Source organism: Biomphalaria glabrata, chromosome 2 (genome assembly GCF_947242115.1).
Source record: "Biomphalaria glabrata chromosome 2, xgBioGlab47.1, whole genome shotgun sequence".
NCBI classification, from domain to species: Eukaryota; Metazoa; Mollusca; class Gastropoda; family Planorbidae; genus Biomphalaria; species Biomphalaria glabrata.
This window is the reverse complement of record NC_074712.1, coordinates 55,128,779-55,145,492: the sequence shown is the minus strand read 5'-3', so window position 1 is coordinate 55,145,492 and position 16,714 is coordinate 55,128,779. Positions and strand designations below refer to the sequence as shown.

At 36.4% G+C, this 16,714-nt stretch overlaps 1 protein-coding gene across 1 annotated transcript in view; it reads left to right on the top strand.

Moving 5' to 3' along the window:
* The window catches only part of LOC106062254 (guanylate cyclase 32E-like), a 160,106-nt gene that overhangs the window by 140,332 nt on the left and 3,060 nt on the right, over nt 1-16,714 (top strand). The window contains exons 15-22 of the mRNA XM_056021489.1: nt 942-1,104; nt 9,309-9,458; nt 9,959-10,142; nt 11,003-11,143; nt 13,597-13,720; nt 14,308-14,481; nt 15,255-15,423; nt 16,580-16,671. Coding sequence (XP_055877464.1) covers nt 942-1,104; nt 9,309-9,458; nt 9,959-10,142; nt 11,003-11,143; nt 13,597-13,720; nt 14,308-14,481; nt 15,255-15,423; nt 16,580-16,671 — 1,197 coding nt within the window. The remainder of the gene's footprint in view (nt 1-941; nt 1,105-9,308; nt 9,459-9,958; nt 10,143-11,002; nt 11,144-13,596; nt 13,721-14,307; nt 14,482-15,254; nt 15,424-16,579; nt 16,672-16,714) is intronic.

Genomic DNA, 16,714 nt, shown 5'->3' with positions numbered 1-16,714 from the left:
AAAAAAAAACGGAATTTAAGGAAAGGCAAGCAGGAGAGACATGGAGAAAGAGACAGAGAGACAGAAACAAGAGAGACAGAGGGAGGGAGAGAGACAGAGAGAAAGAGAGGGAGAGAGAGAGGTAGAGAGAGAATATGAGAAAATGGAATAAAACTCTTTTTTTTTCGTTTCATTTTCCTAATAATCTATATAGTGATATTGAAATGAATCGTCTAAATTTCAGAGTACTACTGTACGACATAAACGCATGTTCAACTTAATATTGTGTCTTAGAATCCATAAATTACACTCCAGTGTATATAGTGTATAACTATTTAAAATGAAAGGCAGTCTCCCGAGACGCATTGATACCCCATATGATCGCATTACAAGATTAGATAATTTTCAACCAATATAACGGCCTTTAGCCAAATTATTTTAATTAAAGAATTGAACATAAATGATGGTTATGCCCCTTTATTTGGCAACGGACTGAAATTATTTCAAAATATTTTTTTAAAAAGCTTTAAATCTGTAAGATAAGATAAGATAAGATAAGATAAGATAAGAATCAAATTTAGTTACTTTATTGTGTCAAAGTCTAGGCTGCGGGATACCTATTTGAGACTCAAAGAAAAGCCCTTGTCGAAGACAGGCGCAAAAGAAGACAACTTAAATAGACCGCCAGTGTACAACGGCTTTGTCTGCACGAGATGCGGAAAAATATGCAGATTGCAACTGGGTCTGCGTAGTCATGTGAAACACTGCACTCATCCTTAATGTTCGTAATCGAAAACATTACCGTTATTAGTACATCAAAGTCTACTAGTATTACTTTAGTGATTCAAAGACAAAGACTTCCAAGCCATTGCAATATGATTGTCCTAAGGAAGTCCATGACTCGGTTACAATGATACTCTCAAAGAATTGATTTAATTTTCTCCTGGAACTTTCCACCACAGGGCATGACCTACATTCACGCCTCTGAACTGATCTCACACGGCAAGCTGAAGTCCTCCAACTGCGTGGTAGACAGCCGCTGGGTCCTGAAGATCACGGATTACGGTCTGCACGAGTTCACCTCTGGGGAGGTGCCGCTCCTGGGGGAGTACGCCCTTTATCGAAGTAAGTCGTGCGTAGCGCAGTAATTTCCATAAGATTAATTTTTATTTACACATAATTATGACTACATTTTTTACCTGTTTTTTGTTTAATCATTTAAGATGTAACTACAGGAAAAACATATCCTTCTTTAGTTTTGCATTCTTATAGATGTAATGGGTGATTTGATGGCTGAGTGGTCCTTAGATTCTGAGGACCCCCGTAAGTCCATCCTACTCTAATGGGTTCCCTAACACTTGTTTTGGAAAGTCAAGGTAGTTAGTCTATGTGCTGGCACTCTGACACACTCGCTAAGCATCGGCCATAGTAACAGATGACCTTTACAATATCTGCACCGTAGATCGCAAGGTTTAAATACATACTTTACTTTTAGTTACAAAGTGATAAAGTTGTAAAGTGATACAGTTGTAAAGCTATAAAGTGGTAGAGCTATAAAGTGGTAGAGCTATAAAGTGGTAGAGCTATAAAGTGGTAGAGCTATAAAGTTGTAAAGCTATAAAGTGGTAGAGCTATAAAGTGGTAGAGCTATAAAGTGGTAGAGCTATAAAGTTGTAAAGCTATAAAGTGGTAGAGCTATAAAGTGGTAGAGCTATAAAGTGGTAGAGCTATAAAGTGGTAGAGCTATAAAGTGGTAGAGCTATAAAGTTGTAAAGCTATAAAGTGGTAGAGCTATAAAGTGGTAGAGCTATAAAGTGGTAGAGCTATAAAGTGGTAGAGCTATAAAGTGGTAGAGCTATAAAGTTGTAAAGCTATAAAGTGGTAGAGCTATAAAGTGGTAGAGCTATAAAGTTGTAAAGCTATAAAGTGGTAGAGCTATAAAGTGGTAGAGCTATAAAGTGGTAGAGCTATAAAGTTGTAAAGCTATAAAGTGGTAGAGCTATAAAGTGGTAGAGCTATAAAGTGGTAGAGCTATAAAGTGGTAGAGCTATAAAGTGGTAGAGCTATAAAGTGGTAGAGCTATAAAGTTGTAAAGCTATAAAGTGGTAGAGCTATAAAGTGGTAGAGCTATAAAGTGGTAGAGCTATAAAGTAGTAGAGCTATAAAGTGGTAGAGCTATAAAGTTGTAAAGCTATAAAGTGGTAGAGCTATAAAGTGGTAGAGCTATAAAGTGGTAGAGCTATAAAGTTGTAAAGCTATAAAGTGGTAGAGCTATAAAGTTGTAAAGCTATAAAGTGGTAGAGCTATAAAGTTGTAAAGCTATAAAGTGGTAGAGCTATAAAGTTGTAAAGCTATAAAGTGGTAGAGCTATAAAGTGGTAGAGCTATAAAGTTGTAAAGCTATAAAGTGGTAGAGCTATAAAGTGGTAGAGCTATAAAGTGGTGTCGTGAATATGTTTATCTGATTGTTCCCCCCTAGTGTTTGTTTACATTTGTTAGGCTGTGTACTGACCATATTTCGTGTCGTGATCTTTACTATGTGTGTAGTTGTTTGTCATTCAGTGTAATAAAGCTTTAGATGTAACATGGTTTTTGCTATGTTAAAGTACGACAATTTATTACACTGAATCTATGAGTTGTGGTATTGATTCTTACATGGTTAGACTGTTTCGACCGGATTTGATTTGATGTTGAACTTACCGCACCACGAGCATCAGTAAGTGGCTATACTGGTATGAAACCTTTAAAAACCTTTTATCTGTTGTTACTATAGAAAACATTGATAACAAGAAGCTATTTATAAACTACATTTCGCCATCGGTGTACCAGATGAGAAGTGACAAAGAAACGTATGAAGATGCAATTCAGTCACTAAATAACATCTATGTTCAGCCTAAGAACGAAGTATTCGCAAGGCACAAGTTAGCCACGAGTAGACAGGAATAGGGTCAAGGTATTGACGCCTTTCTTCAAAAACTTCGCAGTCTATCCAAGGACTGCAACTTCAAAGCCGTGACAGCCGAGCAACATCTTGACGAGTCCATACGTGATGCATTCATTACAGGAATTGTCTCCATCAGTATTAGAAAACGTCTCATAGAGAAAACAGATTTAGAGTTGAAGGATGCATTTGAGGAAGCCAGAGTACTTGAACACATTCGTTGTTGTACGAGTCACAGCCAGAAACCACTTGTGGGGCTACTACAAAAGCTGTAAGAGAACACTCTGCTGATTCTATCGCTCCCCAGTTGCCTGATCTACGAGCCTCAGATATTCGGCTCAAGCAAAACAAGAGGTAAACGCTATATCTATCAAGTGTTACTTCTGCGGCAGAGAAAGACATCCTCGTAATGAGTGCCCCGCACGTGGAGCCACATGTAATCTGTGTGGCAAGAAGGGACATTTTCAGAGATCTTGCAAATCAAGAAAATCTACAGCACTTGCCCTCGCTACGTTACACTCTTTAGGACAAGGAAAATCAACCTCCTTGATTCTTCTCAATGGGGTGCTACTTAAAGCCTTGATAGACACTGGAAGTTGTGAGAGTTACGTATCAGCTCGAGTTGCCACTAATGGCCAATAAAAACCTCCGTGGACAGAATATTTATGTCTCGAATTACAGAAGGCCACATCTTTGCTACCATTCCACTCAAAGATGAAACATATGAAAATGTTAAACTGTCACTTTTAGATGGATTGTGTTCAGATGTAATTCTAGGCTTAGATTTCATAAGCCTACACGAGAACCTATAGATTCCCTTTAGTGCAATGAGACCACCTCTGTGTGTAAGTACTCTTAGACCAGGGGTTCATTGCGCTTGAGTTTTCAAAACATTGACAAGCATGCTTGATACTTCACAGTTTGCCTGTGATCGTTTGCTCAGCAGAGTGATCATTTTTGAAGTTTTGATTGACCAAATATGATTTAAGAATTTCTACGGCATAGAGCAGGATGGTTTCCCGTGGTATTCAGCCAAGATGTTCAATCTATTACAATGGACATAGAACTAGAATATAGATTGTATCAATGTTTGACATTTTTACATCTAGATGTGTTTTAGAAATGTAAATGTGTGTAATTGGAAAAAGTGCTCATAAAGAATTTTTTTTGTTAATTTGAAACACCTTCAAGTCGTTTGATTCTTTGCAGAAATTGTATACATATTGACTTTTTAAACAGTTACTTGTACGGAGTCCTAGCTGAATCAAACCATCGTTACTAATAAAATAGAGAAAAATCCTTGCATTCAATTTTGGTAAATGTACCGATACATTTGTATTACTCATAATTTGGTCACTTTTGTCGTACACAATTTGCCTTATTGGAAAAAAAAAGGGGGGGGGGTGAACAAGATATTCTTGACCCTGTGTCCACGGGTACCTTGCTACGCCACTGTCACTAATTAAAATCAGTCTTCATTGATGCTGTTTCATATTGATAATTTTAAACAATCTAAGATACTTAAACAATTTAGTAGCATTTGTTTAAACTTCAAATTCAAAGCAGGTCGTTTATTATCGATGTCTTCAATTTTTTTCATCTTCAAATCATACAATCATTTCTTTCAACCCAAGAGGTTTTTTTTTCAAAGGGATGTAACCCAAATTAAAATAAATGCTTTAATTTTCATTCCATTCTTCCCCTTGTATCTACATTTACCGTAAGTTGCTTAAAGCGCGTGTCGATTGATTTTTTAGCGGCCTCCGTAAGGGGAAAAAGCCGCTATTAGGTTTGTGCAAAATGTCCGTCTGTCCGTCTGTCCGTCTGTCCGTCTGTCACACTCAGATCTCGAAAACTAGAAGAGATATGAAAAATATTATTTCATCATTAAATCCGGCTTGAAAAGTTTAGGTGCAACGGCTACTTTTGGTTTTCTAAAAGCAAACCGTTTAATTTATAAAATTAATTATGCAAGCGATTTTTTCATAAAAATACACCAATTCTAAAACAATTACGTAAATGTAAGGGAGGCAATGTTACAATATGCTAACAAAGATGGACAATTTTTGTGTATTTTCAGTATCACTAAGTCAAATATATTTTTAAAATGTACAGGAAATGTTTACAACAAATACAAATAATAGTTAAAGACGTTTTTTCTGGTCAACTAGCTGCTAAAATTAAAAGAAAACATTTCTGTTTGTTTATAAAGGCTAATAATGCACTTTGTATGTAAATATCACGCACATTTTTTTAAATGGACTTTTTATGCAGCGATTTTCGTGCAGTAGCGTAACGTCGCAACATGATCAGGTGCTAAACCAATTCCTTAAACTTTTTTTACAAATCAGATTTTATTTATTTTTTGTTTAGTGCCCCCATCCGAATAAAAGAAGCTTATTTTTGTGCGTTTTGTCTGTTGATCGGTCTGTCCGTCACGATTAGATTTAAAAAACTAGAACTCTAAAAGCTATTGAAAATCTGATTTACCCTTTAATGTTCCTCCCATAACATCTCAATAGTTTTAAGTATCTAAAATTGATTGTTCCGGATTTTTTTGTGCAAAACTAATCAACGCCAACAAATGTTTGTTTGCTCTTCTAACTTATATTACATTAAATTTCCATGCTTAAACGTTGCAAAAACACATTATCAATAATATGTTATTCCGTTTTTTATGTAAATAGCATATTAATGCTAAATCATAATCTCTATACTGACTTATATTTCATTAAGTGTAAAAATGTTCCGGATATTGTTTTATAAAAGATGAATTATGCCTAATGATTGTTTGAAATCGCATAAGGCTTTAAAAAAAAGTAATTTACTAGAATTGATTACTGAAAATTACTTTTTAGACATTTCATTTTCTTGTAAAACATAACATAGAAGTTTTGTAATCGATAAAGAAAGTTCCGGATTTTGTTTCTTACAAATCGTCGCCAGAAATTTCCGAATTTATTTAAAAATCTACTAACGCCAAATAATTGTTTGAACTCCCTCTTCTAATTAATAAACAAATAATCTTCTCATTTACGAAATAATGTTTTTACGGATTTTTATAAAAAATATTTTAACTCACTACTCTCTTACAGTACATTTAACTTTCTACCTAAAACATTAAAAAATCTAATTATCGTTAATATTATGTTCCGATTTTTAAGGAAAACAGAATCCAAACACCAAAGTAAGGTATGAAAATCTCTCCACGTGGCTGTAGTACATCTAATTTTTATACGAGACCATCCAAAAAATTTAATTAACGGTATTACATTTATCTGAAATTCTCTTTTTCTTTTACTATTTATACAAACATCCGGAACAATCTATTATATAAAATTTTCAATTGTGTTCATACCTAAAAATTATTGCGATGTTTTGAAACGTAAAATAAAGGTTAATCAATTTTTAATAACTTTTAGTTGTTTTTTTTATATCAAGATAACGGACAGACCGACTGACAGACAAAACGCAAAAACAATGTGGCTTTGATCCTTTTTAAATAATATCTATTAGAACTCAGTGCACCAATGTCTATGAACCCTAGTTAAATATCTCGTGTAAATAAAGACATTTTTTTTTATGGTATTGGTACTAGCCTATTGTGAGGTAATGGAATTTTTTTTCTTTGACGTCATATGAATGGACTCTTTAAATGTAATGTTAAAAGAACGCACTCGGTGCACCAATGTCTATTAACCCTCGAAAAAATTGCTTGTATTAATGAAAACATATTTTAGTCTAACTAAGCCGTGTGACGTAGTGTTTTTTTTTCCTTTGACGTCACATGGAATGAATTCTTTAAATGAAATGCTAAAAGAACGCACTCGGTGCACCAATGTCTATGAACACTCGAGAAATGGCTCGTGTTGATAAAGGTGATTTTTAGTCTAGCTAGGCCTTGTGACGTAGTGTTTTTTTTTCCTTTGACGTCATATGGAATGAATTCTTTAAATGTAATGTTAAAAGAACGCACTCGGTGCACCAATGTCTATGAACACTCGATAAAAGGCTCGTAATGATGAAGGCGATTTTTATTCTAGCTAGGCCGTGTGACGTAGTGTTTTTTTTCCTTTGACGTCATATGGAATGAATTCTTTAAAAGAAATGCTAAAAGAACGCACTCGGTGCACCAATGTCTATGAACACTCGATAAAAGGCTCGTAATGATGAAGGCGATTTTTATTCTAGCTAGGCCGTGTGACGTAGTGTTTTTTTTTCCTTTGACGTCATATGGAATGAATTCTTTAAATGAAATGCTTAAAGAACGCACTCGGTGCACCAATGTCTATGAACACTCGATAAATGGCTCTTATAGATGAAGGCGATTTTTAGTCTAGCTAGGCCGTGTGACGTAGTGTTTTTTTTCCCCTCTGACGTTATATGGAATTAATTCTTCAAATGAAATGAAAAAAGAACTCGGTATAGTAATGTTTATTAAGCCTCGTTATGTGACTCGCGTTTAAAAAAGGAATGATATCTTGATTTAGATCTAATCTAGATTTTTTAAACTAGATCTAGATTTTTATTACAGTATATCTAGATCTGGATTTATATTCTAATTAAAATTATTTTAGAGTCTAGATCTAGAATTTCTAGATCTAGTTTAGACTAAAATAGACTAGATTAAGGTGTAGAATTTCAATTTCTAAACTTAAAGTGTAAAAAAAAAGTGTAGATTTTCATTTCCAAACGTTTTGATCAATATTGTAATGTTTTAATATACTAAAACTAATCTACTATTTTTTTATTAAATTTAAATTTAAATTTACGGCAAATGAATCTTTGAAACATTATTACTTTTGACCATCGGATGGCTGCCTGGTCGTGCGGTTTGCGCGCTGGACTGTCGTTCAGATTTATGGATGGCCCAGGGTTCAAACCCTGCCCGCTCCCATCCCCCGTCATCCTGCGGGAGGTTTGGACTAGGAAGTAATTATCTTCAACTCTGAAGGAACATCCGAAACGTGTAAAACATTTTACATCAAAATTAAATCACCTCTTGAATATTATTTGCGAATATGCAGATCCGAGAGGGATCCGACTTCGACGGGGGCCGCCTCTGAGTTTGTGTAACACAAACTCTCTTTGTAATCTTGTTTTTTATTGTCACCGATTTCCTGACTCACTAGCTTTTTGACATGTCATGTTCAACAATATCTTGTACTAGTCGACCCTGTGGGCACTGCAACCTATACGACGGCCGTGGGCCCGGCACTTTCATAGGCCCCACGCTACTCCTAGGAGTAAATTAATACATTAAAAGATTATATAAATTATAACAGATTTTCCGCTGCCTCCTAATTTCCCAGCAGAACCTGGAAATTTCCTGAAATTTCAAAATATACGAAAAACTCTTTAAATCTTTTGAAAACTCATAAACATCTCCTAATATAGTGACAAAATTGTTATTTTGAGGTTTCATATTTTCATTCAAAATGGAAAACGCCAATCCTTCGTGCGATAAAAAAAAAACGGCATTGTGCGATACCCGTAATTTTGTAATCTAGCGGAAGAAGCTTCTCGAGCCTCAAAGTAATGAAGAATTACTTGAGGTCAACAATTCTCGTAGATAGATTGAAACCTTCGGTAACTCTTGCTATTGAGCGTGATCTCTGTAAGAACAAGAATTTTTATGATATACTATATGACTTTGCTACATTCATGACTCGTAAAATAATTTTGTACGTAGTAAAGAATGAATAAAATGCAAAAACGAATTCATTTTCTAATACAAACTCTTAATTTTCACTTATTATCCGTAATCCTACCCAACCTGGGCCCAGCGCAATCGTTTCGCATAGGCCCCGCAATGGTTAAGTCCAGCCCTGCTATTTAGTGACGGGTGAATGTTCTTCCTCCCCCACCCCCCTCTTTTGTTTCTTCGGCGCTAAAATTATGTGGAGCAACTCTAGTAATCCGACTTGCAGAAATAAAAGAGTGATCTTTCTATGACTTCTTGGTGGTGTCATGGAAGAATGGTTGAGCCATGAAGAGAAGTATATAGATAGATAGATGATCTACTGTTTTTAGTACCGGTCATGTTTAATAGTCTGATGATAATTTCTGAACTAGTGGCAAAAGTATCGGTCATGTTTAATAGACTGATGATAATTTCTGAACTAGAGGCAAACCTTGATGTAAAATTATAAGTCATTTTCTTTTTTTTTAACATTTAGTAGATAATGCCAGCATTTATTTTGATCTGCACCATCTTGTCATTTTCGTTAAATTAACGTTGTAGTTTGTAATTTTTCTCGTCATTATCATTTTCTTTCTATTTTCTTTATATTTCTTTCTATTTTCTTTGTATTTTCTATTTTATTTATAGTTTCTATTTTTTTATATATATTTTCTTTGTATTTTGTATTCTCTTTCTATTTTGTCAGACATGTTGTGGAGAGCCCCAGAACTCATCAGAAACAAACATTCCCTTGGTCGAGGTACTCAGGAAGGTGACGTCTACTCCTTCGGCATCATCCTGTTTGAGATCCACTCTAGAAACGGCCCTTACGGTGCATGCGAACTCACGCCGAAAGGTCTGGTTGCTAAGGAAATGCGAGCAAAACACAGCTTTTCATTGAGATTAATTTAAATTTCTTACAAACAGCTTTGCATTGAGAACTCTTCTGAGGAAAGAAATGTTAAAAATAGATATTTTTCTACTTCAGCACTTCCGTTACATTACTATGTTTCTTTCGCGTATGACGTAGAGTGGGAATTAAACAAGAAAGTAGTTTTAAAGTTTTATAAATAATAGAAAACTAGATTTTAATTGATTGCTTCTAAGGAGAACATGAGAAGGGGGAGATAAAGCGAACATTTCAAGCGCTGGTTTTATTTTTTTTATTATTATTTCCCTTGCATTTCTCATTAATTTTGGTCGAAATTATTCACCAAAGCGCTACGACGCTCTATTGTGCAATAAATATTGATAAATCAATCGAAAGTAAAGAACAAAGTAAATGTTACTTGCTTTTTTTTTTTTTAGCTTTTTAGAATTATGTTAATTGTTTTTGGTGTCTGTCCTTGATTTCAGAGATAATTGAACGCGTCATCACAAGAGACGAAAATGGACACCCGTTCCGGCCTCGACTTTCTGAGATCAGCTCCACGCCTAAGTTTACCACTGACGTCATTAAAGAATGCTGGGACGAGGACCCCTTACAGCGGCCAAGTTTTAAAGAATTAAGAACCAAACTCAAACCTATGCAAAAGGGAATGTATGTCTCTTTCTGTTATTATTACTTGATATACGTATTTAACATTGACTAAATTTTTAGTTTCAAGTTTTTCCTTGATTTTAATTTTTTAAAATATATTTTGAATTCTTAGGTAAAATCCTTGTAGATTAAAAAAAAATAATTTATTTATCTGACACATGTTTGCATTAACCCGTAAAAGAGTAAACGGTTTATTGCTGATGGCCTTTTATACCATCCGTCAGGTTCTTTTGCTTGGCTCAAGGTGGTATATAAACAAGTATATGACTGTGAACCTAAAAAACACAAACTTTACTATTTAACACACTTCACAAAAACATTAACTACCCAAAGTAATAAAAAACTTTTAATAGATCTTGTACTCATAACGCACTTCAATTATCTAGAACAATAAGAAAAGTTTAATAGATCTATTTCTTGTACTCATAAAGACCTAATGTCCTGTACCACCACAATATAACAACTGACCACTTTAACTCTCTCTCTCTCTCTCTCTCTCTCTCTCTCTCTCAGACAAGGAAAACTAAAACAAACAAAAAAAAAAAACATCACTGTTCACATTCATACCTAGGAATTTAAACAAAGGGACACAACTCTTTATTACCTAAATAGCAACACAGATCGAACACATCAAGTATCGCCATACCTTCCCTTTACACCATTCCTCTGCAGTAGCTGTTGGAGTCAATGAATACAAGTCTATCTAGGTCGCGTCTATGTTTATTTTATTCCTCCTGTGTTCATCAAAAATTGTTTGGTTTGACAACGCCAAGAAAAACTTCAGACTCCACCTGTTTCTGTAAAAACTCTTGCCTTAAGTATCACTAAAAAAAATGTTTTTTTTACACTAACTGTTCCAGGAAGTCAAGTATTTTTGACAACATGATGGCTATAATGGAGAAGTACGCCAGCAACCTGGAAAGTCTTGTCCAGTCACGGACGGATGAACTGATAGAGGAGAAAAAGAAAACAGAAGAGCTGCTACAAGACATGCTTCCAGGGTGAGTAGATTACTGGTCAGAGGAGAGGGTAATATCAGGGTGAGTAGATTACTGGTCAGAGGAGAGGGTAGTATCAGGGTGAGTAGATTACTGGTCAGAGGAGAGGGTAGTATCAGGGTGAGTAGATTACTGGTCAGAGGAGAGGGTAGTATCAGGGTGAGTAGATTACTGGTCAGAGGAGAGGGTAATATCAGGGTGAGTAGATTACTGGTCAGAGGAGAGGGTAATATCAGGGTGAGTAGATTACTGGTCAGAGGAGAGGGTAATATCAGGGTGAGTAGATTACTGGTCAGAGGAGAGGGTAATATCAGGGTGAGTAGATTACTGGTCAGAGGAGAGGGTAATATCAGGGTGAGTAGATTACTAGTCAGAGGAGAGGGTAATATCAGGGTGAGTAGATTACTGGTCAGAGGAGAGGGTAGTATCAGGGTGAGTAGATTACTGGTCAGAGGAGAGGGTTGTATTCTATCAGGGTGAGTAGATTACTGGTCAGAGGAAAGGGTAATATCAGGGTGAGTAGATTACTGGTCAGAGGAGAGGGTAGTATTCTATCAGGGTGAGTAGATTACTGGTCAGAGGAAAGGGTAATATCAGGGTGAGTAGATTACTGGTCAGAGGAGAGGGTAGTATTCTATCAGGGTGAGTAGATTACTGGTCAGAGGAGTGGGTAATATTCTATCAGGGTGAGTAGATTACTGGTCAGAGGAGAGGGTAATATCAGGGTGAGTAGATTACTGGTCAGAGGAGAGGGTAATATCAGGGTGAGTAGATTACTGGTCAGAGGAGAGGGTAATATCAGGGTGAGTAGATTACTGGTCAGAGGAAAGGGTAATATCAGGGTGAGTAGATTACTGGTCAGAAGAGAGGGTTGTATTCTATCAGGGTGAGTAGATTTCTGGTCAGAGGAAAGGGTAATATCAGGGTGAGTAGATTACTGGTCAGAGGAGAGGGTAATATCAGGGTGAGTAGATTACTGGTCAGAGGAGAGGGTAGTATTCTATCAGGGTGAGTAGATTACTGGTCAGAGGAGAGGGTAGTATTCTATCAGGGTGAGTAGATTACTGGTCAGAGGAGAGGGTAGTATTCTATCAGGGTGAGTAGATTACTGGTCAGAGGAGAGGGTAGTATTCTATCAGGGTGAGTAGATTACTGGTCAGAAGAGAGGGTAGTATTCTATCAGGGTGAGTAGATTACTAGTCAGAGGAGAGGGTAGTATTCTATCAGGGTGAGTAGATTACTGGTCAGAGGAGAAGGTAGTATTCTATCAGGGTGAGTAGATTACTGGTCAGAAAAGAGGGTAATATCAGGGTGAGTAGATTACTGGTCAGAGGAGAGGGTAGTATTCTATCAGGGTGAGTAGATTACTGGTCAGAGGAGAGGGTAATATCAGGGTGAGTAGATTACTGGTCAGAGGAGAGGGTAATATTCTATCAGGGTGAGTAGATTACTGGTCAGAGGAGAGGGTAGTATTCTATCAGGGTGAGTAGATTACTGGTCAGAGGAGAGGGTAGTATTCTATCAGGGTGAGTAGATTACTGGTCAGAGGAGAGGGTAGTATTCTATCAGGGTGAGTAGATTACTGGTCAGAAGAGAGGGTAGTATTCTATCAGGGTGAGTAGATTACTGGTCAGAGGAGAGGGTAGTATTCTATCAGGGTGAGTAGATTACTGGTCAGAGGAGTGGGTAATATTCTATCAGGGTGAGTAGATTACTGGTCAGAGGAGAGGGTAGTATTCTATCAGGGTGAGTAGATTACTGGTCAGAGGAAAGGGTAATATCAGGGTGAGTAGATTACTGGTCAGAGGAGAGGGTAGTATCAGGGTGAGTAGATTACTGGTCAGAGGAGAGGGTAGTATCAGGGTGAGTAGATTACTGGTCAGAGGAGAGGGTAATATCAGGGTGAGTAGATTACTGGTCAGAGGAGAGGGTAGTATTCTATCAGGGTGAGTAGATTACTGGTCAGAGGAGAGGGTAGTATCAGGGTGAGTAGATTACTGGTCAGAGGAGAGGGTAGTATCAGGGTGAGAAGACTATTAATGACAGGATATTCCCTAACAGGGTCAGTAGGTTATAAGTAATGGAAAATATTAGGGTGAGTGGTCAATTAGTATTTCTATGACTTTGTACTTTCGTAAGTTGAGTAGTAGGCTACTATTGAAAGTAAATTGTAACAACTTTAAAGGGGGGGGGGGAGTAGTCTAATAAACAGACGAATGGTGATAGTAATTAATATCATAATAATTTAATTATGATTCAAGCTAGTAATACTAACCAGACTGAGAATAAACAAAATGTTAACATTTTTAAACAAAAAATGAAATAATAATAATAATAATAATAATATAGCTTCTTGTTAAAGATAATTACGTATTGAATAGAATTATTCTAATACTATTTATCTCCTTGCTGGATAGACTGGACTACAGAATCTGATGTCTTGTATTGTTTTGCAGGACAGTCGCTGAGCAGCTCATGCATGGAAAGCAGGTGGAGGCCGAGAGTTTTGACATGGTCACTATTTTCTTCAGTGATATTTGTGGCTTTACAACTTTGAGCTCAGAAAGTTCACCTATGCAGGTACCAAGTCTTCTAAACACATTTATTTTAACTTAAACAAGGAAATTACATCTCAAATTACATCTCAAAATACAACTTTTCATAATTACAGAACATTTTGGTCGTCGAGACCAATTGTTGTAGAAGGCCTGAACTCTGACCTGCAACGTCACAACCTGTAAGCAGTTTAGACCAATAACTAGTTGTCACATCAAACAGACCTGTATCAAGCTATTGGTCTAAACTGCCCAAGGTTGCGACGCTGCATGTCAGTGTTGAGTACTCGCTTCAACTTTCACTCCTCTATTTATAACCTCACCTGTGATGTACTTACTCTTGGTTACGTCAGAACACACTCGACACTCCATAAAATCTAGTATGAGTCTCGGAACCGGGATCCAGAAAGAATTCAAGTTTTAAAAGGCTAATTACTTTGATTTTTAATCAATGTATATCTCTAGTTTTAATCGAGAGAGAGTGTCCATCAGAGCAAAGGGGAATAATTATTGTTCCTCTGTGTTGTGTTGTGTTGTTTTGTAAGAATTACTGTTCTTGAGAAAGCAATGTTATTGTGTAAGAGAAAACTCTTGCTAACTTCTCTATTCCAGATTGTCGACATGCTGAATGATTTGTACACTCTGTTTGATTGTATCATTGAGTTCTATGACGTGTACAAGGTGGAAACAATCGGGGACGCTTATATGGTCGTGAGTGGTCTGCCCAAGAGAAATGGCTACAAACATGCAGGGGAGATAGCTTCAATGGCTTTACATTTGCTAGAGGTACACTTTCTAAGGAATCGTGCATCATTTTCCCGATTGTACATTTCTAAATGCGAATATATTAAGAAATCTATGCCAACTTTCTTTTTTTACGGAACTATACTTGTAGACGAATCATGTCCAACTAGTAAAAGTATTGATTGCAACACAATGTATCTGTCACTGAATTTGTAATCATTTAATTTTTGCACGTCTGAACATTATTCCAACTATAATAGTATTTTACTAAATAACAAATGATTTTCATAAAGTTCTTTATGTTCAACATCAATCATACTACAGTCACAGTTCTAAGACAAAATATAAATATAATTCTTGATATGCAATCGGTGTCGTTTTATTTTATTATACTCTGTGCGCTATGGTCCAATTTTGGTGTGGACATTTGGGGCTGGTAGGGGGAATCTCGGAGGTGGTTTACATGATGCCTACAGGAGGTCAGCTAACACAAATAGCCAGGTAGTACACGCCACTGAGCCCCACTTACGACTGAAATGTTCACGTCAAAACCTATATTCAATAGTCACAAAAGTACTTTTCAATCAATCTAACATTAACTCTAAGTACTGCATATTTCCACAGGTATTGAACCCCAACACTCTTGTACTACATTTTCTGTGTTTATATTTTGACCTTCAATACTATTCAAACATTTTGTTATATGATGTAAATACTTTTACACAAAAATGTAAATTTAGTACCAATTAATGATTGACTATTTATTGAACCTCAGTTCGTGTCTATCATTTCTATGTATTGACTTCTTGTTGTAGGATCTGAAAGAGTTTAAAATTCCTCACCGCCCAAACGATCAGATCAAGCTAAGGATAGGAATACATTCTGGACCCGTGGTGGCTGGAGTCGTTGGCAGGAAAATGCCTCGATATTGTTTGTTTGGTGATACGGTAAATGTGGCGTCCAGGATGGAAAGCAATAGTCAAGGTAATTGAGAAGTCATGTGACAAAACAAATTCAGATCTCAGTTGTGTAGAATCTAGTTTCCTTGTTTAAACCATTGAAATAATTTAATCATTTAATGTATAGTTGGTTTTTCACCTAAATTTTGGCTCATGACATTATGAGGTCCTCCTTGCATGTTTTTTGCCCATATATGAACCAAGCCATGTCTTTCTTTGCATTTATTAGTATTAGATCTAAATATACTATTTTATTAATTAATGATGGCTTTTATAGAGAGCAACTTTCATTCTAAAGAATGGTCACTGCGCTCTCGTCTAAACTCTTTTGTTGATGGGGAGAGGGTGGTATCTTATAGAGAAGTTTCCTTGTTGCCTTTAAGGGCTTAGCATACACAACTCAGCTCAGATCAGGATTAGAAGTCAAGACTCCATTAATAGGGAGCTAGGCGGTTTATGTCGATGAGCCTCAATCCCTCACAGTGCCCATACACCCCACACCATTCCCACACATCCCACACAGTGCCCACAGTTTCCAAACAAGACCCACACACCCCACATAGTGCCCATACATCCCACACGGTGCCCACAGATCCCACACAGTGCCCACAGTTTCCAAACAAGACCCACACACCCCACGCAGTGCCCACACACTCCACACAATTCCCACAGATCCTAAACAGTGCCCACACATCCCACATAGTGCCCATACATCTCACACAGTGCCTACACACTCCACACAGTGCCACAAATACCACACAGTGCCCACACACTCCACACAGTGCCACAAATACCACACAGTGCCTAACATCTTGACGATTCTTTCACAAATAAATACTTAGCAGTAGTCCTACAAATGGAATAATTTCTACACCTTCAACAAACACTAATTTTGTGAATAATACATCTAAAATATGAAATATATATTTAATTTCAATATTAATAACATTCAGTCACAATACTTATGACTGCTGGATCTAACAATCACTAAATGTCTAACATTTATTTTAATCTGTCCTCTAGTTACTTAGTATCCCATAATTCTGTAATTGTGACTCTCTTATTTCAATGTTTCATTTGGTGTATAAATATTGTATATTCTAATAACCATGTTAGACATTGAAATTGCACAATTGTGATACACAGTTTTTAACTATGTATATATTTATTTTGCTATCCAGCTCTAAAAATCCACATATCAGAACCGACAATGAATCTCTTGGTTCAAATTGGAGGATTTGAGTTGGAAGAAAGAGGAAATATTGACATTAAGGTACCATTCGTCCACTTACTATAAAACTGTATGGAGAGATCGG